Source organism: Leucopleurus acutus, assembly GCF_964270905.1.
Source record: "Leucopleurus acutus genome assembly, chromosome: 20".
NCBI lineage: Eukaryota > Metazoa > Chordata > Mammalia > Artiodactyla > Delphinidae > Leucopleurus > Leucopleurus acutus.
In genome coordinates, this window is record NC_139162.1 from 13,932,288 (window position 1) to 13,955,322 (window position 23,035).

General features: G+C 43.8%; 1 protein-coding gene across 3 annotated transcripts in view; it reads right to left on the reverse strand.

The window, feature by feature from the left end:
- The window catches only part of HYDIN (HYDIN axonemal central pair apparatus protein), a gene marked incomplete at both ends in the record, with an annotated part of 352,197 nt that overhangs the window by 89,389 nt on the left and 239,773 nt on the right, over window positions 1-23,035 (reverse strand). For all 3 annotated transcript variants that reach the window (XM_082863052.1, XM_082863051.1, XM_082863050.1), the window contains 6 exons: window positions 1,458-1,595; window positions 12,295-12,512; window positions 15,927-16,097; window positions 18,983-19,156; window positions 19,628-19,807; window positions 22,582-22,750. In XM_082863052.1, coding sequence (XP_082719178.1) covers window positions 1,458-1,595; window positions 12,295-12,512; window positions 15,927-16,097; window positions 18,983-19,156; window positions 19,628-19,807; window positions 22,582-22,750 — 1,050 coding nt within the window. The remainder of the gene's footprint in view (window positions 1-1,457; window positions 1,596-12,294; window positions 12,513-15,926; window positions 16,098-18,982; window positions 19,157-19,627; window positions 19,808-22,581; window positions 22,751-23,035) is intronic.

A 23,035-nucleotide genomic window follows, 5' to 3' on the forward strand; every position in this document is an offset into this window, starting at 1 on the left:
TACATATTTGTAGAGTAAAGGATTTATTCTGTCTCTATAGAGATAAAGAAGACAAACTAAATGTTAAAGCGAGGGTCTGGGAAGATCCATGAAGTGCAGGGAAGGAAGATGCAAAGGAAAGGTGTCCCCATGCAGCAAGGGCAGCTGTAGCAGATGGGCCATTTGTATCTTCCTTAGTGGTATTCCTGCCTTGGAGTGTAATGGTTTTGATAACATTAGCTATTGTAGAACAGCCTTGGCTGTGCAGCAGTGTTACTTAAAGTGTAGTGCACAGACTAGCCACCATTGGCTAGGAACTGAATACTACCAGTTTTTGACGAGACAAGAATCTTGTGTCAGAAAATCAACTACTACAATCAGTAAATACACTATTTAGTTTAGCTGCTGGTTTTCTTTGCCTTGTAGGAAGGCTTTGTCAATAAAGGAAGCAGGGCCAGCTCCGCATCTCATCAGAGGCCAGTACTTTGAGTAGCACGGCTCTCCTGGCTTACTGTGGGCTTTACCAATGATTCTCAGCCTTTATCTGGGTGCAGGAAACACCTGCACACTTACTAGACCGCTTAGCTCAAATCACCTGAGAGCAACAGTACCTTTAATGCAGTAGTGAGTTCAAACCTTAACACGAATCACTTCTGGTGATGACATTCCTCCTCTTCCGGGAAACTCAAGTCTAATTTTGTTATATTTAAATGCACAATTAATAGTGTGGCCCATTTTCGAAAACCAAAGCAAACACAGAACTCTAGGACACGGTGAACAATTTAGTTCTCTGTAAGCCATAAGCAGCAAACACTCCCAAATCCTGCGGATCTAGTTTTCTTTTAACTGTACACCACTTATGAAAAATCAAAGCAAAAAGAAACAGTTATTGTGCTTCTGATTTTAACAGCAATATATCATTATAAAATAATTCAGAAATGTATGAAGGTTATAAACCTATAATCTTGCTATTCAAAGATAACCACAGTTAACATGTACTTTAAGTGTTTTTACTATGTGTATGATATACATTTGTAAATATTTTTAGAGAAATATAATTGTGCTTTACATACTACTTCATAATCTGCTTTTTTCAGTTAACAACATATTGAAAACTTACCTTTACCACAATTAACATAGCTCCAAATTCTAACTTTTCATGGCTCCACGTTATAATTTTTAACATACCACTGTAGGGCTGTACCATGAGTCTGTCTTTGTGTGTGTATGTTTTGAAGGCGCTACCTTCTGCCCACTGGTCCTTTAAGGTGAGTGGCTTCAGGCAGCAGACTGAGCCAGGGTCAGAGACTGACAAGGGCTGTGTCAAAAGGACAAAAGAGGGTGAAGAAACCCATCTTTCCTCTCCAAGACCCCTGGGTTCTGAGCTGCTGTGGGTGGGTGATGGCTCAGAATCTCAGCTCACAGCATGGGGACGATGTGTGAGCCCTGCATCTCTGTGCAGGTGGGTGTGGACGTACCTGAATACGCTCGGCCAGGATCTGAGTGAAGAGCTCCTCAGGGAGCACGCAGCTCACAAGCCCGGTATCACCTCCAATACTGGTGCTGAGGCTGAGCCGGCGCTGTGCGGGTCCTGAGGGGAGAGGGCTGGAGGAAATCTGTTCAGAGAAAGAAGGATCAAGAGTTAGAACCCAGCTTGGTGTTCCAACAACTCGTACACTTACGAGCCATGTTACCTTGGGAAAATCATCTCATCTCTCTGGGTCTCATTTCCTCATCTGTAAAATGGGGATTGCACTGTAAAATGGAAGATTCCTATCTCACTTAAAAGAACTGCTGTAACCTTCAAGCAGGAACACTGTGGAAGGTGCTTTATACGTGTACCGAACAGCAAACATTTGTTCGTGCATTCAACAAATATTCATTGAACACTTTTGATGCACCAGGGACCCCTCTAGTACCAGGGATACAACCACAAACGAGGCTGGCAGTGTTGCTGCCCACGTGGTCCTTGTGTTCAAATGGGGGGCGGGAGACAGAAAAGGAGCACATGAATATACAGATCACTGATATAATATCAGATAGTGATGAGTGCAAGGAAGAAAACAATCAGTTAAGGGAATAAAGAACCATGACAGGGTTTAACAACGGCTATTTAGAGACCAGATCCTGAGAGATGGGTCTTTGTGAAAGGGAACAGCAAGGTCCCTCATCATGAGTGTGCTGTGGGTGTGTGGGAAGCACACAGGAGCCCAGGGCGACTGCAGCTGAGTGAGCAATGGGGAAGATGGTCAGGCTTAAAGTCGAAGATACAGTCAGGCCAGAACATGCAGGGCTTGCAGGACGGTAAGGAATTTGGATTTTATTCCAAGTATTATGGGAAGTTGTTGGCAAGTTTGAGAAAGATAAATGATCCTGTTTTGCTTTTTAAAAGACCACTCTACCTGCACAAGATAACAAGAGTGAAGCAGGAAGATTAGTTAGTTAGATATCTCTGTGGTCAAGGCAGCAGATGATGGCGGCAGGGACAAGGACAGTCATGATGGAAGTGGCTGATACAGGGTATATTCTGGAAGTAGAGCCAATAGGATTTGGCAAGGGATATGAAAGAAAGAGAGGCATCAAGCATGACTCCTTGAGTTTTGACCTGAGCAAGTTGGAAAGTGGTGAAGTTATTTATTAAGACAGGAAAGACTGAAGGAAGAACATTTGCCTTCTCTTGTTTTGTTTTTTTGGGGGTAAATAAGTGTCAATTTTTGGACATATAAATTTTGAGACATCTTGAAGCCATTCAGTAGAGATATTTAATGTGAGTTTGGATATATGAACCTGAGCGTGGGGAGAAATTAGAGCTGGAGATAGAAATTTAAGAGTCATAAGGATACTGAAAATATCTTTAAGAAATGAAGTGGATGAGATCATCTATAAAGAAAAGAGTAGATAACTTAGTCCTAGCCTACTCTGAAAACCTAGGAATCTGGAGGAGATGGAGAAACTGGGGGAGTGGAGAGAGTCATTAATGAGGCAGATGGGAAAGTAGAAGCGCATGGTGTTCTGAAATCCAAGTAAAGAAAGCGTTTCCCGGAGGAGGGGGTTATCAGCTGCCAAAGAGGTCACGTGAGGTGAGGACAGAAAACTGGCCACTGGATTGGACAAGATGAAGGTCAATGACCTTGAGAAGAGTAGCCAGTGCAGTGGTGAGGACAAAGGCTCACTGGAATAGGTGGAAGAGACAATGGTGGTGAGGACAAGGACGCAATCATCCAGCAACCCTTTGGAGGAATAGCTATGGAGAGGAGCTGAGAGATAAGGTAATACCTGTAGGGGGATCTGGGGCTGTGGGAAAGTATTTTAAAGTTGGGAGGTAATGCAGCATGCATAGATGATGACAGGAAGGATTCAACAGACAGGGGAGATAAACAAATCAGAGAGAGGACACAACTGCAGGGACTGAGCCCTTGAATGAGAGAGAAGGGGTGGAGTCCAGTGCTCATGTGTAGGGGTAGGACTTGGATGAGAGCAGGGGCAGGCTTTGGATGAGAGCAGGGGCAGGGAAGGCATAGCACCAGGTGAGAATGAAGGTTGGCTGGTAGGTTTGGTGGTTGGAGGATAAGGTGGTTGTCTTCTGGTTGTTGCTGTGCCCTCCATGAAGCCAGAAGAGAGATCAGTAGCTGAGAATGAGAAAGAGGAAAGTGTCTCAGAGGTTTGGAGAGGGGTAATGGCAATAAAACAGCTATCTTGAAGAGATGGAGGGCAAATATACTAGGGCAGATCTGAGAGTCCACTTGAGATTTGTGGTCTTAAATTTATTTAATTTTTAATTTAATTTATTTTATACAGCAGGTTCTTATTAGTCACCAATTTTACACACATCAGTGTATACATGTCAATCCCAATCGCCCAGTTCATCACACCACCACCACCAACCCCCCTGCCGCTTTCCACCCTGGATGTCCATACGTTTGTTCTCTACATCTGTGTCTCTATTTCTGCCCTGCAAACCGGTTCATCTGTACCATTTTCTAGGTTCCACATATATGTGTTAATATACGATATTTTTTTTTCTCTTTCTGACTTACTTCACTCTGTATGACAGTCTCTAGATCCATCCATGTCTCAACAAATGACCTAATTTCGTTCCTTTTTATGGCTGAGTAATATTCCACTGTATATATGTACCACATCTTCTTTATCCATTCCTCTGTCGATGGGCATTCAGGTTGCTTCCATGACCTGGCTACTGTAAATAGTGCTGCAATGAACACTGGGGTGCATGTGTCTTTTTGAATTATGGTTTTCTCTGGGTATATATGCCCAGTAGTGGGATTGCTGGATCATATGGTAGCTCTATTTTTAGTTTTTTAAGGAACCTCCATGCTGTTCTCCATAGTGGCAGAATCAATTGACATTTCAACCAACAGGGCAAGAGGGTTCCCTTTTCTCCACACCCTCTCCAGCATTTGTTGTTTGTAGATTTCCTGATGATGCCCATTCTAACTGGTGTGAGGTGATACCTCATTGTAGTTTTGATTTGCATTTCTCTAACAATTAGTGATGTTGAGCAGCTTTTCATGTGCTTCTTAGCCATCTGTATGTCTTCTTTGGAGAAATGTCTATTTAGGTCTGCTGCCCATTTTTGGATTGGGTTGTTTGTTTTATTAATATTGAGCTGCATGAGCTGTTTATATATTTTGGAGATTAATCCTTTGTCCGTTGATTTGTTTCCAAATATTTTCTCCCATTCTGAGGGCTGTCTTTTCGTCTTGTTTATGGCTTCCTTTGCTGTGCAAAAGCTTTGAAGTTTCATTAGGTCTCATTTGTTTATTTTTGTTTTTATTTCCATTACTCTAGGAGGTGGGTCAAAAAAGATATTGCTGTGATTTATGTCAAAGAGTTTTCTTCCTATGTTTTCCTCTAAGAGTTTTATAGTGTCCAGTCTTACACTTAGGTCTCTAATCCATTTTGAGTTTATTTTTGTGTATGGTGTTAGGGAGTGTTCTAATTTCATTCTTTTACATGTAGCTGTCCAGTTTTCCCAGCACCACTTATGGAAGAGACTGTCTTTTCTACATTGTACATCCTTGCTTCCTTTGTCATAGGTTAGTTGACCATAGCTGCGTGGGTCTATCTCTGGGCTTTCTATGCTGTTCCATTGATCTATGTCTCTGTTTTTGTGCCAGTACCATATTGTCTTGATTACTGTAGCTTTATAGTATAGTCTGAAGTAAGGGAGTCTGATTCCTCCAGCTCCGTTTTTTTCCCTCAAGATTGCTTTGGCTATTTGGGGTCTTTTGTGTCTCCATACAAATTTTAAGATTTTTTGTTCTAGTTCCGCAAAAAAATGTCATTGGTAATTTCATAGGGATTGCATTGAATCTGTAGATCGCTTTGGGTAGTATAGTCATTTTCACAATATTGATTCTTCCAATCCAAGAACATGGTATATCTCTCCATCTGTTGGTATCATCTTTAATTTCTTTCATCAGTGTCGTATAGTTTTCTGCATACAGGTCTTTTGTCTCCCTAGGTAGATTTATTCCTAGGTATTTTATTCTTTTTGTTGCAATGGTAAATGGGAGTGTTTCCTTAATTTCTCTTTCAGACTTTTCATCATTAGTGTATAGGAATGCAAGAGATTTCTCTGCATTAATTTTGTATCCTGCAACTTTACCAAATTCATTGATTAGCGCTAGTAGTTTTCTGGTGGCATCTTTAGGATTCTCTATGTATAGTATCATGTCATCTGCAGACAGTGACAGTTTTACTTCTTCTTTTACAATTTGTATTCCTTTTATTTCTTTTTCTCCTCTGATTGCCGTGGCTAGGACTTCCAAAACTATGTTGAATAATAGTGGCGAGAGTGGACAACCTTGTCTTTTTCCTCATCTTAGAGGAAATGCTCTCAGTTTTTCACGTTTGAGAATGATGTTTGCTGTGGGTTGCTCGGATTTGGCCTTTATTATGTTGAAGTAGGTTCCCTCTATGCCCACTTTCTGGAGAGTTTTTATCATAAATGGGGGTTGAATTTTGTCAAAAGCTTTTTCTGCATCTATTGAGATGATCATATGGTTTTTATTCTTCAATTTGTTAATATGGTGTATCACGTTGATTGATTTGCGTATATTGAAGAATCCTTGCATCCCTGGGATAAATCCCACTTGATCGTGGTGTATGATCCTTTTAAGGTGTTGTTGAATTCTGTTTGCTAGTATTTTGCTGAGGATTTTTGCATCTATATTCATCAGTGATATTGGTCTGTAATTTTCTTTTTTTGTAGTATCTTTGTGTGGTTTTGGTATCAGGGTGATGGTGACCTCATAGAATGAGTTTGGGAGTGTTCCTTCCTCTCCAGTTTTTGGGAAGAGTTTGAGAAGGATGGGTGTTAGCTCTTCTGTAAATGTTTGATAGAATTCACCTGTGAAGCCATCTGGTCCTGGACTTTTGTTTGTTGGAAGATTTTTAATCCAGTTTCAATTTCATTACTTGTGATTGGTCTGTTCATATTTTCTTTTTCTTCATGGTTCAGTCTCGGAAGGTTATACCTTTCTAAGAATTTGTCCATTTCTTCCAGGTTGTCCATTTTATTGGCATAGAGTTGCTTGTAGTAGTCTCTTAGGATGCTTTGTATTTCTGCAGTGTCTGTTGTAACTTCTCCTTTTTCATTTCTAATTTTATTGATTTGAGTCCTCTCCCTCTTTTTCTTGATGAGTCTGGATAATGGTTTATCAATTTTGTTTATCTTCTCAAAGAACCAGCTTTTAGTTTTATTGATCTTTGTTATTGTTTTCTTTGTCTCTATTTCATTTACTTCTGATCTGATCTTTATGATTTCTTTCCTTCTGCTTACTTTGGGTTTTGTTTGTTCTTCTTTCTCTAGTTCCTTTAGGTGTAAGGTTAGATTGTTTGAGATTTTTCTTGTTTCTTGACGTAGGCTTGTATAGCCATAAACTTCCTTCTTAGAACTGCTTTTGCTGCATCCAATAGCTTTTGGGTCATCATGTTTTCATTGTCACTTGTCTCTAGATATTTTTTGATTTCCTCTTTGATTTCTTCAGTGGTCTCTTGGTTATTTAGTAGTGTATTGTTTAGCTTCCATGTGTTTGTTTTTTTTACGTTTTTTTCCTTGTAATTCATTTCTAATCTCATAGCGCTGTGGCCAGAAAAGATGCTTGATATCATTTCAATTTTCTTAAATTTACTGAGGCTTGATTTGTGACCCAAGATGTGATCTATCCTGGAGAATGTTCCATGCACACTTGAGAAGAAAGTGTAATCTGCTGTTTTTGGATTGAATGTCCTATAAATATCAATTAAATCTATCTGGTCTATTGTGTCATTTAAAGTTTCTGTTTCCTTATTTATTTTCATTTTGGATGATCTGTCCATTAGTGTAAGTGAGGTGTTAAAGTCCCCCATTATTATTGTGTTACTGTTGACTTCCTCTTTTATAGCTGTTAGCAGTTGCCTTATGTATTGAGATGCTCCTATGTTGGGTGCATATATATTTATAATTGTTATATCTTCTTCTTGGATTGATCCCTTGATCATTATGTAGTGTCCTTCCTTGTCTCTTGTAACATTCTTTATTTTAAAGTCTATTTTGTCTGATATGAGTATTGCTACTCCAGCTTTCTTTTGATTTCCATTTGCATGGATTATCTTTTTCCACCCCCTCACTTTCAGTCTGTATGTGTCTCTAGGTCTCAAGTGGGTCTCTTGTAGACAGCATATATATATGGGTCTTGTTTTTGTATCCATTCAGCGAGCCCATGTCTTTTGGTTGGAGCATTTAATCCATTCATGTTTAAGGTGATTATCGATATGTATGCTCCTATTACCATTTTCTTAATTGTTTTGGGTTTGTTTTTGTAGGTCCTTTTCTTCTCTTGTGTTTCCCACTTAGAGAAGTTCCTTTAGCATTTGTTGTAGAGCTGTTTTGGTGGTGCTGAATTCTCTTAGCTTTTGCTTGTCTGGAAAGCTTTTCATTTCTCCATCGATTCTGAATGAGATCCTTGCCAGGTAGAGGAAGCTTGGTCGTAGGTTCTTCCCTTTCATCACTTTAAGTATATCATGCCCTCCTTTCTGGTTTATAGAGTTTCTGCTGAGAAATCAGCTGTTAACCTTACAGGAGTTTCCTTGTATGTTATTTTTCATTTTTCCCTTGCTGCTTTCAATAATTTTTCTTTGTCTTTAATTTTTGCCAGTTTGATTACTATGTGTCTCAGCGTGTTTCTCCTTGGGTTTATCCTGTGTGGGACTCTGCGCTTCCTGGACTTGGTGGCTATTTCCTTTACCATGTTAGGGAAGTTTTCGACTATAATCTCTTCACATATTTTCTCTGGTCATTTCTCTCTCTCTTGTCCTTCTGGGACCCCTATAATGCGAATGTTGTTGCACTTAATGTTGTCCCAGAGGTCTCTTAGGCTGTCTTCACTTCTTTTCATTCTTTTTTCTTTATTCTGTTCTGCAGCAGTGAATTCCACCATTGTGTCTTCCAGGTCACTTATCCGTTCTTCCGCCTCAGTTATTCTGCTATTGATTCCTTCTAGTGTATTTTTCATTTCAGTTATTGTATTGTTCATCTCTTTTTGTTTGTTCTTTAATTCTTCTAGGTCTTTGTTAAACATTTCTTACATCTTCTCGATCTTTGCCTCCACTCTTTTTCCGAGGTCCTGGATCATCTTCACTATCTTTATTCTGAATTCTTTTTCTGGAAGGTTGCCTATCTCCACTTCATTTAGTTGTTTTTCTGGCGTTTTATCTTGTTCCTTCATCTGGTACATAGCCCTCTGCCTTTTCATCTTGTCTATCATTCTGTGAATGTGGTTTTTGTTCCATAGGCTACAGGATGGTAGTATTTCTTGCTTCTGCTGTCTGCCCTCCGGTGGATGAGGCTATCGAAGAGGCTTATGCACGTTTCCTGATGGGAGGGACTGGCGGTGGGTAGAGCTGACTGTTGCTCTGGTGGGCGGAGCTCAGTAAAACTTTAATCCACTTGTCTACTGATGGGTGGGGCTGGCTTCCCTCCCTGTTGGTTGTTTGGCCTGAAGCGAGCCAACACTGGAGCCTACCCAGGCTCTTTGGTGGGGCTAATGGCGGACTCTGGGAGGGCTCGCGCCAAGCAGTACTTCCCAGAACTTCTGCTGCCAGTGTCCTTGTCCTCATTGTGAACCACATCTAGCCCCTGCCTCTGCAGGAGACCCTCCAACACCAGCAGGTAGGTCTGGTTCAGTCTCCCCTGGGGTCACTGCTCCTTCCCCTGGGTCCTGATGCGCACACTACTTTGTGGGTGCCCACCAAGAGTGGAGTCTCTGTTTCCCCCAGTTCTGTCGAAGTCCTGCAATCAAATCCCAGTGGCCTTCAAATTCTGATTCTCTAGGAATTCTTCCTCCCGTTGCCGGACCTCCAGGTTGGGAAGCCTGATGTGGGGCTCAGAACCTTCACTCCAGTGTGTGGACTTCTGTGGTATAAGTGTTCTCCAATCTGTGAGTCACCCACCCAGCAGTTATGTGATTTGATTTTACTGTGATTGTGCCCCTCCTACTGTCTCATTGTGGCTTCTTTGTCTTTGGATGTGGGGTATCATTTTGGTGAGTTCCAGTGTCCTCCTGTCGATGACTGTCCAGCAGCTAGTTGTGATTCTGGTGTTCTCGCAAGAGGGAGTGAGAGCATGTCCTTCTACTCCACCATCTTGGTTCCAATCCCTGTGGTCTTAAATTTAAATTAAGACCATTCAGGAAAGATGACAGTTTTTTCTAGCTACGTTCAACTGCCCTACATGGAGGAGGTGGAGAATTGAGAGTACGATGAAGGGGAAGGGGAAAGGGAGCACCTATAGTGATGGACCGTGAATCCAAACTGAGTAAGAAAGGAAATGAAGGGGTCGGTAGGCAGTGAAGATGTGAACTGGAGGTTTCATTGGGACCCATTATTTACCAGAATAGGTCATCTGGAAAGTTAGAAGATGGTTGTCAAAAAGTAGGATGTGTGATGCAGAGATCACAAGTCTACAGGCCACAGTGAATAAGGTCTAGAATATGACCACGGTAGTGAGTAGATGAGGAGGCCGTGGAATTGAAGAGTCAGGGTGTTGGATTAAATATTCAAAAGATTAGGATTTCAAGCTGGTGAATGACCTTATATTACAGGTCATTTCTTCATCATGTGACATAGTACACATTTCTTCCCATTTGCACCATGACTAAAATTTCCATCATTGAAGAGTTCATGCTTTAGGAGAGCTTCAAGAAAACCAAACAGCCATCTCTAGGAAAAGCACTCTGACAAGGCAACAGCTGTCCAAACCACTTGATCCTGTAACACTGGAGCAATGCTGGCAGACACATGTGCAGTGCGGGTGGGGGAAGGTCTTTGAACTCTGATTTCTACTGTGATATTGAACAGGTTTTAAGTTGCTATTTAGATAGGAGTCAGAATTGGGATTTTCTGCTGCCTTTGATATGTTCTAAAAAGCTTCACTTTACTATCCAGATTGGCAGAAACAAACCAAAGAAAATCATTTCCCATGATACCGTATTTAATAGAAATATATGGGTTCAGTTCATCCATAAACATCTAAGTAAAGAATATTCTATTAGATCTTGGAGAAGAGGATTAAAAGGATGATGCTCCAAAAGAAACTGAGTCAACGGTTTCAGTTTTCAAGGTGCTAGAAGAACAGGCAACTGAAGTGAAGATCATGTGACATCATCTGGCATAAATCCCACCCCATGGATGCCCCATCCAACCAGCATACCTCCTCTTACATGAAGACCTTCACCTCCACTCTGTCCACATGCCCCATCCAGTGCTCTACTTGCCCCACCAACCCGCCATTGACCTGCCCCACCAACACGTGTGATTCTCCTCTCCTCTGCTCCATTCACCTCAGCAACCTTCTCTGAAATGTCTACCTCTCCCATTCCCCCTATACAGCACTCTCAGACTGAAGCAAGACCCACAGACCCTTTTACTCTTCCTATTTCTCCCATTCTATTGTCCTTCTTTTAATTCCTTCTCTACCTAGGCCAGATTTCCTATACTGATGCGACTCTCAACTCCCTTGACGCTTGTTCCGAGCACACCCCCACACCAGCAATGATGACATCTTCTCTCTCTGCCTCTGAATAAGGGCTGCCAGGGGCTGCTTAGGGAAATCTTACAAGCGTGAAGTTATGGCTTCACATCTTGCCTGGGCCATCAGCACTCTCAACTATCTTTTCTTTTGTCCACCACCAAATTCTGGTTCTGTCTTTACAGTGGACACATCAGTGCTTTCTTTATCATTCTTCTCAAGCATGCTATGCAACCCAACTTCCTCAACACTGCCCACAAAGACCATGCATCCTGCACACATCTTAGGGCCATTCAGCAAGACCTTCTCCAACCTCCATTTTCCACCCTGGTACCCCTACAAGTAGCTGTATCTACTTTCACCTTTATTGACTCTAGAGGAAGATGGCTCCCAACTTCCTCAACTATGCTTAATCCTGCCCTCCCTGTTTCTTCCTGGAATCTCATTCCCTCTTGGGTAGATCATCACCTTATACTTCTCCAGGAGCTATCTTAATAGACCTCGTTGTGCCTCCACCTCCTTTCAGAGAAAGAACTCACTGACTCTGGGTTTGCTCCTCTAATGACTACTTGATCTTTTTTCCCTTTTCTTCAAATATCTTAGAAGCCTATACTCATTTGACTCGGCTTTCCCACTCACAACTCATTACCCACCTGTCTCTCACTGTGCCACCCACTGTCTCTGACTTCAGCACCTGCTATTCATCTCACCTGCTGAGATTGTTTTTGAAGTCCCTCGGCATGTGACTCAAACTCTCTGGCTTCTTTATGACTTTCCAAGACTCCCCTGCTGCTCTCCCACAACTTATATTCATGGTTCCATCCTTCACATGCCTTTAGTAGTAGTTTGAGCCATATGAAATTGCTGCAATAGAGTTCCCGAGTGGTTGAATACTGGCAGTTTCATATGGTTCAACCTAATTCTTTTTACACACCTCTTTTGTCACCAATCTCTTTTTATTGCATATATTTGAATGTGTGGTTATCACCCTTATCAGACTCTTAGTTCAGCTTGAGTGAAAGAATTTTGCTTTATTTATCTCCACTTTGCCAGCACCCAACCCAATGCCTATAACGTTAAAGGTACTTGGTTCACACCTGCTAGATGAACACTCCGTTCAGGAGTGGTACAGGGACAGTACTCAGGCCTTCCTGGCAAGGGCACCTGTAGGAATGAAGTTGTGCTAACCTGGATGCAAGATGCCGAGGAAGAGGAGAAAAAAGAGAAGAGGGGGAGCGGGAAGGAAAAATCCCAACCTTCCTCCCGGGAGCCCTGATTTGTACCTGTGGTGTTTCGGACGAGGGCTGGTGATGCTGCTTCTGAGACACAGAGCTGTGGCTGTCTGCTTTGCCTTTGGTGAGGAGCACACTCCCACGCACAGGCTTGGCAGGTTTAATTTCGGGAGTTACCAGAGTGGATTCTGAAGTTAACTTCCCCAGGGTCTCACTGCTCAGTCGCATATGTCCCACGGCATTTTGGCTCAAAGCAGCAGCCTCCTGGGCTACACAGAGAGAGAGGGTTTATATTAAAAGTCACCTTAGGGGACTTCCCTGGTGGCGCAGTGGTTGAGAGTCTGCCTGCTAATGCAGGGGACATGGGTTCGAGCCCGGGTCTGGGAGGATCCCACATGCCACGGAGCAACTAGGCCCGTGAGCCACAACTACTGAGCCTGCACATCTGGAGCCTGTGCTCCGCAACAAGAGAGGCCGCGATAGTGAGAGGCCTGCACACTGCGATGAAGAGTGGCCCCCGCTTGCCGCAACTAGAGAAAGCCCTAACACAGAAACAAAGACCCAACACAGCAAAAATAAATAAATAAATTAAAAAAAAAAAAGTCACCTTAGGGTAATAAGGAAATAATAGCAAGGATGGCAAGTTGAAACGTAGTGTGATTCTTTTGAAGACTACAAAGCCATCTCTACCTGCAGCTGGCTTAGCAGGGCTGAGAGAAGAGGCTCCACCCACTGAGGACAGATGATGATGACGGTTGTGTGCAGAGCCTGGCCTGGTGCCCCGGGCTCTTCACTGCTCATCTTCCCAGGGGATCCCACGATACTCTCCCCCACTTTCTCTTCCAACCCAGAGGGTAATCATCTCTGAAACTGCTGGTACACTACAGTCCTGACTGCCCTGGAAACCTACCACAATGATTACTGTGTTGTTTTACAGTCTTTTTTCTTACTACATCTTCAAAACCCAGCATGTATTGTATACTGAGAGCACATCTCAGTTTGGACTAGGCACATTTCAAGGGGCCGGTGGGTCCTGCGTGGGACAGACAGGTTTAGACTGCTCACTTCCACTTCAGTACAGCCTGCTGACTCCACAGCAAACAGCAAATGCAGGTCTGGGTTTAACCCCATCACTGAGAGGGTTTTCTCCAAAGTCACCAGTGACCTCCGAACTGTGAACTACAGCGGCCCTCTTCTCAGGGCTCATTCTATCTGAACCTTCAGCCACCTCTGATTATATTCACTTACTGATTTCACACATTTTTACAAATCTTTACTCTGTGTCTACTATGTGCCAAGCACTAGTCTAGATGCCGGGAATACATTAGTGATGAAAACTAACACAAATCTCCGCCCTCTGAAGCTCACATTCGTGGCCGGGGCGGGGGTGGCGTGGAGGAGGCAGACAATAAAATAAGTAAATAAAATAAACAGTCTGTTAACTAGGGGTAAGGGCTATGAGGAAAATAAAGCGGGAAGGGTCTCCCAGACTCCAGCCAGGGCTCCGCAGAGATGCGAAAGTCCTTCTGGCCCCGTCCCGCCTGTAGCTCTCCTGACTGCCCACCCTTCTGACCCTCACTCTGCCTTCTCCGCCTCCCCTGGCTTCTCCCCCTGCCCCCACCTCCTCCTAAAATGTGAAGTGTTCCCCAAGCTCCCATCCTGCCCTATCCATCCCTCTCCTCTCTTTCTGGAACTTTCTGGGCTGATTTCCTCTACTCCAGCGGCTGCACCCCTCACCTTGTTGAGGAAGTCTCCCCCAGTTATTAAGCCTTTAGCTTGACATTACTTTCTCAGGGAGCTCAAATTCATGATTTGTCACGAGATGTCAACACAGCTCCAAAGACTTCTGTGAAATGCAGTTTATTTGACAGAAAAGGAAACAAAAAATCTAAGAGAACTGGAATTGTGATGCAGCCTGGGGTTCCCACTAAGTGGTATCAGAATATGCCACCCCAAAATATGACTACAGGAGTTCAGGATATGCCACCTTAAAATATGCTGCGTTGGCATATTGGTTATTTTGAGCTGTAGGCACCTGAAACACAGTAAATGCAGGGAGTGGCTTTCCTTGACCTCCCCTTATTTGCTCAAAGACAGAACCTCCAAAAGAAGCTCCACTGTCACAAGTCCCCTTCCAGAGAGTTTCACCAACTAGGGAGATGGACTCTTATCACAGGAGAGGAGACTCCAGTCCATACCACACCCAGAAAGACTTTATCACAAACAGCCACACCTCCCATCCGTTCTTGTAAGGGTCCCTCATCTTTCCTAAAAACCATCTTCCCTCCCCTAAGAGGACTACATCCCCCTTCCCTTTCCCTATTAAGGTGGCATCTACTTCTGAATTCTAAAGCCATCCATTTTCCCCTGAGTGTCTCCCACGGCACACGAAGTATACATGTTAATAAACTTGTTTGTTTTTCTCTTGTTAATCTGTCTTCTATTGCAGGGGGGCTCAGTCAAGAACTCAGAAGAGTAGAGAGAAAATTATTCTTTCTCCCCTAGACCACTAAAGAGCTGTTTCTCTTATCTTCCCAGCAAAGAATCTTCCATTTCTCTAAGCATCCCATGCAGAGGTATCAAGGGGAGGGGACACCCCTGAAAGCCCCAGCCAGTTTTATCATCTAGCAGGCATGGGACACTATCAGGAATGACGGCATGCTGTTCTAAGTATTTATATAAAAAAGATTCTACTCTGAGCAGGTATTCTCATTATATTTGATAGATTTTCCCACTGAGCAGCCACCCTCCTGCCCTGTATGTCTTTAGAGAATCCGGGAGAGCCAGGATTCTTAACCTCTGGTAGGTAAGGCCTCACTACTATGGGGTTTAAAAACTCAATTAATTTTCCTTTCCAGTAAACTTTCTCCTCCTCCCATGTTCCCTGTCTTGGTAAATGACATTGCTCTCTTCCTGGTTTCTGTGACCAGAAATCTTGGTGTGAACATCATCTTGAATGCCTCCCCCTCCTTCAATTCCCTGCCATGCATGCGGCTATCAGGTCAGCCAGCCCAGCCCCACTCATATTCAGCTTCACCTCTCTTCCATTACAAGACATCACTAGAGCTCCTTTCCTACTGCAACTTTCGGACCATTTCTCCCATAGGGTGAAAACTGCCCAACTCCTCTTTTCCTTCAAAATAAAATTGAAATTCCTAATCTTGGCATTAAATTCAACTATGATTGGCCTTAACCTGCCTTCCCACCTTTAATTTACTGTCAGCTTCCCTGCTTTCTTGGCCTGGAATATCCTTATCTTCATCTTTGCCTGTCAACATTCTCCTCCTCCTTCAAAGCCCACTTCCATGAAAACTTCCCCAAATCATGCTTGTTGGAACCCAACTATCCCAAAGTTGGTCTTTCACAGAAGCTGGTAGTTCTGTTACATTATTTTCCTCTGCCCTGAATGAGCACATGTCTGCTCCCCTCCAGGGGTCACTCCCAAAGGTGTGGGCCACATCTCTTCCATCGCCCTGCTCCCTGCAGTGCCAAGTGCATTGGGCAGTCAGGAGAGCCACAGGTGTCTGGTGGAGAGAATTCTCTGGGATGCTAACTGGCAGCATGTTATAAGTCAGCCTTCAATGGGGCTGTGGAGAAAAGCTCGGTGGGGGAAACTGAGAAGGTGCATTACCAGTGGGGTAAGGGCCACTTGGCCACAAAGAGTCAGGGGAAATGGCTCTCACCATACTCCTCTTCCTTCATGGACTGCTCTAGGGCGGCCCTGATGCAGAGCTCACGGGCCCGGATCCCTGCGACGTTGCTGCCATCGGAGATGGCTTGCAGCACAATGGAGTCGAAGTTCAGGCAGGCTGCACTGTAGTACCTGGCCATGCTGACTGCAGTGGCTGACTTTCCTATTAAAAAAGGTCAGGAGGTTGAATTTCACAGCTCTCATTTCCTCAGTGTCCTAGACAGAAGAAGCTTCTATAACAGAGGCTACTGGAAAGTCATCTCTCCAAGGTCTCTGACTCTAAGTCTCTCGTGTGGCCAGAGGTGGCAGCAGAAAAGAGAGGCAAGACCTGAGCCAGGAGTTAGGACCGTGGATTCTGGTCCTAATTCTACCCCTGATGAGCTCTGTGCTATGGCAACCCACGTCCCCTCTGGATTTTCTCCTCGGCTTAAAAAGTGATTCTATCAGATGAGCTTTAAAAATTTTGTAGCTCTTACTGTCTCTGATTCTAATGGGAAGAGACTTTTTTGGTTTAAAGAATAACTTGTGTTGATTTTTTTTCTCATTCAAAATACCTGCTTATTAAAAAGAAAGCAGAAAATTCAGAAATAACAGCAGGGATAAAAGAAATTTGATCTTCCAGAGAGACTACAGTTAGCATATGGCTGCCCAGTATGCGTATGTAACTATTTTATTCGTATTTCTTATTAAAAAAGAATGGGTTATGTGGTAGGTTGAATAATGCCTCCCCCGCTCAGATGTCCACATTCCAATCCCTGGAACCTGTGAATATGTTACCTTATATGTTAAAGGGACTTCGCAGGTATGATTAAGAATCTTGATGTTGGAGATTGCCCTGGAGTATCTGGGTGGGCCCAATGTAATAACAAGGGTCCTTATAAGAGAAGCAGGATGCTCAGAGTAAGAACAGGTGATGCGATGATGAAAGCAAAGAGAGAGACAGACAGAGAGTGAGAGAGAGAGAGACGAGACAGATAGACAGACAGACTACAAGATGTTATGATGCTGGTTCTGAAGATGGAGGAAGGGGCCATGACCCAGGGAATGCAGATAATGTTTCTAGAAGCAAGAAAAGGCAAGGAAATGGATTCTTCGCTATAGCCTTGAGAAAGGATGAAGCCCTGTTGACCCATTTTAGACTTCTGACCTCCAGAATTCTAAGAAAGTAAATTTGCATTTTTTTAAGTCACTAAATTTGTAGTTATTTGTTACAGTAGCAATAGGATATTAATACAGATAACAAATTGTAAGCATGGCATTTTTTTTCTCACTTAAAACGATATATATCATGAGCATTTTTCTATTCATTCAATACACTTCTGTGGTACTTTTTTTATTGTGATAGTATACATGCAAAATTTACCATTTTAACTGTTTTTAAGTGTACAGCTCAGCTGCTAAGGATATTCACATTGTTGTGCAACCATCACCACCATCCATCTCCAGCACGTTTTCATCTTCCCAAGTGGAAACTCTTTGCCCAGTAAACAATAACCTCTCATTCCTCCCTTTTCTCAGCCCCTGGAAACCACCATTCTACTTCATGTCTCTATGAATATGACTACTCTAGGTACCTTATGTAAATGGAATCATATAGTAGTTGTTCTTTTATGTCTAGCTTATTTCACTTAGCATAATGTCTTCAAGGTTCATCTATGTTGTAGCATGTGTGAGGATTTCCTTCCTTTTGTAGGTGAAAAATATCCCATTATACCACATTTAGTTTATCCACTCATCCATCAATGGATACTTGGGCTGCTTCTACCTTTTCATTATTGTGAATAATGCTGCTATGAAAATGGGTGTACAAGACACTGTTTATAATGGCGATATAATTCACTGCATGAATATACTATGGCTTAATTAACTAGTCCCGCATATTGAATGCTTCAAGTGCTCCCAGATTCTTAGTATGGTCACCAATGCTGCAGTGAACACTCATGCAGTTAATCTTTGTCGACGTGATTATTTTCCTAAGATAAATTTTTAGAAGTAATACTGCCAAGCCAAAGAGTTTGCACATATTCTTCCCCTCTCTCTCTCTTTTTTAAAAATATTGACATATGTCACGAATTTTTAAATTTATTTATTTATGGCTGTGTTGGGTCTTCATTTCTGTGCCAGGGCTTTCTCTAGTTGTGGCAAGCGGGGGCCACTCTTCATTGCGGTGTGCAGGCCTCTCACTATCGCGGCCTCTCTTGTTGCGGAGCACAGGCTCCAGACGCGCAAGCTCAGTAACTGTATGCGCAGGCTCAGTAATTGTGGCTCACGGGCCCAGTTGCTCCACGGCATGTGGGATCTTCCCAGACCAGGGCTCGAACCCATGTCCCCTGCATTGGCAGGCAGATTCTCAACCACTGTGCCACCAGGGAAGCCCCCCTTCTCTTTTTAAATAACTTAATGTCTTGGATTTTTCTTTAATATTTTAATGTTATTAAATTATTGAAAGAATGCAAGCTCCAACAATTCAGAGATGTATTAATTAAGAATGAGGTGTCCCTGCTCTTTCTCTAACTCCATATCTCTGAAGTTGGCAATTTAACAATTTGGGGATAATCCTTTGGTATATAAATTTCAAACAGAAGGGTCTTTTACTGCCTCAAAAATTACACATGCAGGACTTCCCTGGTGGCGCAGTGCTTAAGAATACGCCTACCACCGCAGGGGACATGGGTTCAAGCCCTGGTCCGGGAAGATCCCACATGCCGCAGAGCAACTAAGCCCACGCGCCACAACTACTGAGCCTGCGCTCTAGAGCATGCAAGCCACAACTACTGAGCCCACATGTCACAATTACTGAAGCCCATGCACCTAGAGCCTGCGCTCTGCAACAAGAGAAGCCACCGCAATGAGAAGCCCGTGCACCACAACAGAGAGCAGCCCCCACTCGCCGCAACTAGAGATAGCCCGCACGCAGCAACGAAGACCCAACGCAGCCAAAAATAAATAAATAAAATAAATAAATTAAAGAAAGGGCATCACCCAGAGGTTAAAAAGAAAAAATTACATGTGCAAACTTCACCATAAACCCCTCAGGGCTGTGCATACCTGACAAGGGCGTCCCATGGATGACGATAGCGATGCCTTTCCGGTTCTTGGCCATGCGGCCTTCTGCAGAAATGTCAATGCCCAGGTGGCGAGCAATGGCCTTGCTCACTGGGTTGTTCTCTACTTCCCCAACCTCCTCTGAAGAGTGGCTGTCAATGTTGTGAAGCTTGTCAGCTGCAAATTAAATATGCATGGGTGTGTGTGTGCATGCACATACATGCGGACACACCCAGAACTCACCTGGGTTCTGAAGGAAGTGGGGACGACTTTTTCTTAGTAAACATCCTATTTTAAAATAACAAACGTAATCTGCTACAGATGTTGCCTCACTCCCCCTGTAGTGCACGAAAGTGCCCGTTTTGGCTAATAATCTGTCCATAGCTACTACAATTGAAAATACAGATACTCTTTGACTCTTAATCCCACTTTGGGGAATCTCTTCTCCTGAAAAATAATATTGGAAACTAGCTGAATATGCAACAGTAAGGGAAATGACTAAATAAATGATGGCATATTCATATTGTAGAATTAATATATAATAGTGCTAGAAAGATGCATTTTATGGAGAAAGGTGAAAGGCACTGAACAGCCTTCCCACTTTTGCTTAGAGAGAACAGGTACCCCAACATTAAAATGCTTGGTTACTTTGAATCATGATTTTTTCCAGGCTTTCTTCATCCTCCTCTTCATCTGGGTAGGTCTCGGACTTGACCATTGGGATATGCTGCTCTTCCAGGTAGGATGTGACAGAGATCCCTCGGCTAAGCGAGGTCCTCTTTGTGCTGTCAGAGGTTTCCTGTTCTGACAAGGGACTATCGTCCTCTTCTGCCAGGGAGCAAAGGATGGAAACACACAGGAAGAGTTGGGAGGAGGACAAGGGAGATAGGGCAGAAGAGGGAAGAGAGAGAAAGAGGAGAATCACTGAACTGGTTACCATCACCCTGGACTATCTGACCCCAATAAACAAGAACTGCAGTCAGTCTGCTGTTAAATTTCTCTGCCCAGAGTGTTTCTACATTTTAACATTAAAAAATATACACCAAAATTATACATTTGGTTTAGAAAATTTGGGAAATTCAAAAGAGCAAAAATGATAAAATTTAGCTACAGAAATAAATATAGATAGACAAAGAAATGGTGATAGAGGAACAGCAGCTTCATTTTATGATACCAGTATAGGAAAGTGGCAACCTCTCAGATTTTTTTTTTTTTTTTTTTTTTGGTACGCGGGCCTCTCACTGTTGCGGCCTCTCCCGTTGTGGAGCACAGGCTCCGGACATGCAGACTCAGCGGCCATGGCTCATGGGCCCAGCCGCTCCACGGCATGTGGGATCTTCCCGGACTGGGGCACAAACTTGTGTCCCCTGCATCGGCAGGTGGACTCTCAACCACTGCGCCACCAGGGAAGCCCCCTCTCAGATTTTTAATTTTTAATTTTTCAAAACTGAAGTTGGGATCATACTATACACATACCAATTTGTAGCCTGCATTCCCCCTTAATTTATCATGAACATTTCTCCATGTCATTGTTGAGCACATCTACTACTTTATCTGCCCCGCACCATCGTCAATGCCCCTATTCCACAGAGTTTCAGTGGGTGTATTGGGATGTCATTGTACAAGGTGGTCCAGCTCTATCCTGGAGCCAAGACACCTTCTTTGTTTAATTTTGAATTTCAGTCAGAGAGGTTGTAGCTCTCCTGGGAATGGCAACAACACGACTTGTAGCTGCTGGCCTTCCCTGGATGTGGTTTGGAAGCAGAGAAGGACGTGTACTCTGTGACAGCAGAGTAAGCAGATGCTCAGAGAGGTGCTGGTGAGAAGCAGAGGGAGCGCCTCCCTGGATTTCTACTGACCCTCAGGTCCTGGCTCTAGATCACCTTTCCATGGGCCAAATGGAAAAATGAACCCACAACCAAGGCGTGTAGGACAGGGATGAGAGCGATGGGCCCTTCTCAGCTCTCACTAAGTCCTCTTTACATTGCAGACCCTCGTGACTCTCTGCCTCAGGCCACTAGGCAGTCCTGAGTTTAAATGTCTATCCCCCCACCCCTCCCTGACTTTGAGCTCTCAAAGGTAGGGGCTGATTTCATTGATCTTTCTTCTAGCACTTCAGCTCAGTGCTTGGAACATAGTGGGTGCTTGTTATGGGCTGAACTGGTTCCCATAAAGTTCATTTGCTGAAGTCCTAAGCACCACCCCCGTGCCACACTCCACTCCCTGCCCCAGTATCCCAGAATGTGACTATTTGAAGTTAGGGCCTTTCAAGAGGTAGTTAAGTTAAAATGAGTGTCCTAAGCCATCCACAGTCCAATCTCACTGGTGTTCTTATAGGAAGAGATTAGGACACAGACACACAGAGGGAAGTCCTTGTGAACACACAGGGGGAAGACAGGCATCTACAAGCCACGGAGGGAGGTTCAGTAGAAAACAATTCCACCAACACCTTGATCTTGGATTTCTAGCCTCCAGAATTATGAGAAAATAAGTTTTGCTTGGTTAAGCCCCCCAGTCTGTGGTATTTGCAGTGGCAGTTCTAGTGAACTAATATGCTTAATAAATACAACCAGGAGACTGGGTGGACAGGCAGCCTTCTTCTCTCATCTTCTCCTTTTAGGGCAGATTAGTGTTCTCCGACTACCTTCTGTCTTGAGAGACATCAAGACAGGTCCAAGGGCAGGAGAAATGGACTTCATTCATTCATTCATTAACTCTTACAGAAACATTTATCAGGCACTATGATGTATCAGGTGCTGGTCCATGCACTGGGTGTACATTGTGGAATACATGATCACTGCCTTTATGGGGGCTTGTCTAGAGGGGAGACAAGTGTGAAGAAAATACATGTGATGACTATTATGCAGAAGAAGAGGGCAAGTAAGAACGGAGGGCAAATTTCCAGGGTGAGGGCACAGGGAAGCAGAGAAGTGAGCACCCCAACAAGCTACACGATCCCATAGGTCTCCCTGGAACCTTGATGCTCAAGTGCACACAAGGGGGGATCCTGGGTGGATGATGGATAACTCTGGGGTGCTGGGCAAGAAAGGGCAAGATCGTAAGAGCACAGTCCAGCTTTGTGATTGAGTTTTGGCCTTGAGGACCATCGAGGGTCTTTCCTCATGTGAACTCCCACCCCTACCTCTCGTAGGGCACCAATATCTACCATGCATGATGGATTACCTTGCATCACCTAGGCACAGATGTGGAGGCTGTGGAGTGGTTATTGTCGTGGACTCCAGAGTCAGAGAGACCTGGGCTTGAGTCCTGATTCTGCCACTTAAATCTGTGGACCTGGCTTCTCAGTGCTTCCTCTCTCATCTGTACGTGTGAAGCCCTCAGCACAGGGCTTGGTATCTAGCAAGTGTCCTTCTATATCTGAATTAGCTGTTTTTAAGTCTTAACTCCCCGCCAGACTCTAGTGAGAGCAGAATGTGTCCCCATCTCTGCATCCCTACAATGGGGACAACAGGACCATTTTGCAAGGGTTAGAAATGAAATCCATAAGGTGCTCCGTAACTGGTTTGTCTCCCAGCAGAGATAATTCAAAGAAGCCAGGGGAGTGGCCGGAGCCACGGGCTCCAGAACTGTTGAGTTCTCACCGTTCTCCTGTGCCAGACTCTGCAGATATTTCACCTTCATCTGCTCCTCTTTTGACCTCTTCATCTCCTTAAAGTATTCATACACCTCTGGGGGCAGGTTTTCCCCTGGAAGGCGGGGAGGCAGCAGCAGGGAGTTGTAGGAATCATAGCCCTTCAGCGTTCGCAAGATCTGCTCAAGGAGAATGGGAACTGCTGTTGGTCCCACTGGAAGTTTCCTCCCCACAGTCCCAGGTGGGTCTGCCATCCATCTCATAAAAACCCTGCCCCTGACCAAGGCTGGGGTGTATACAAATACTTTCTGGATCTCAAAGGGTAGGGTCCTTTGCAGAGGTCTAAAGTGTAAGGCTGAGCCCTGGATCTGTGGGGATATCGAATTTTTATTTTGCCCCATTTGTGCCTGGGCATTTCCCATGTGGAAAAAAAATTTCCCCTTGTTTTATAAATAACATATACT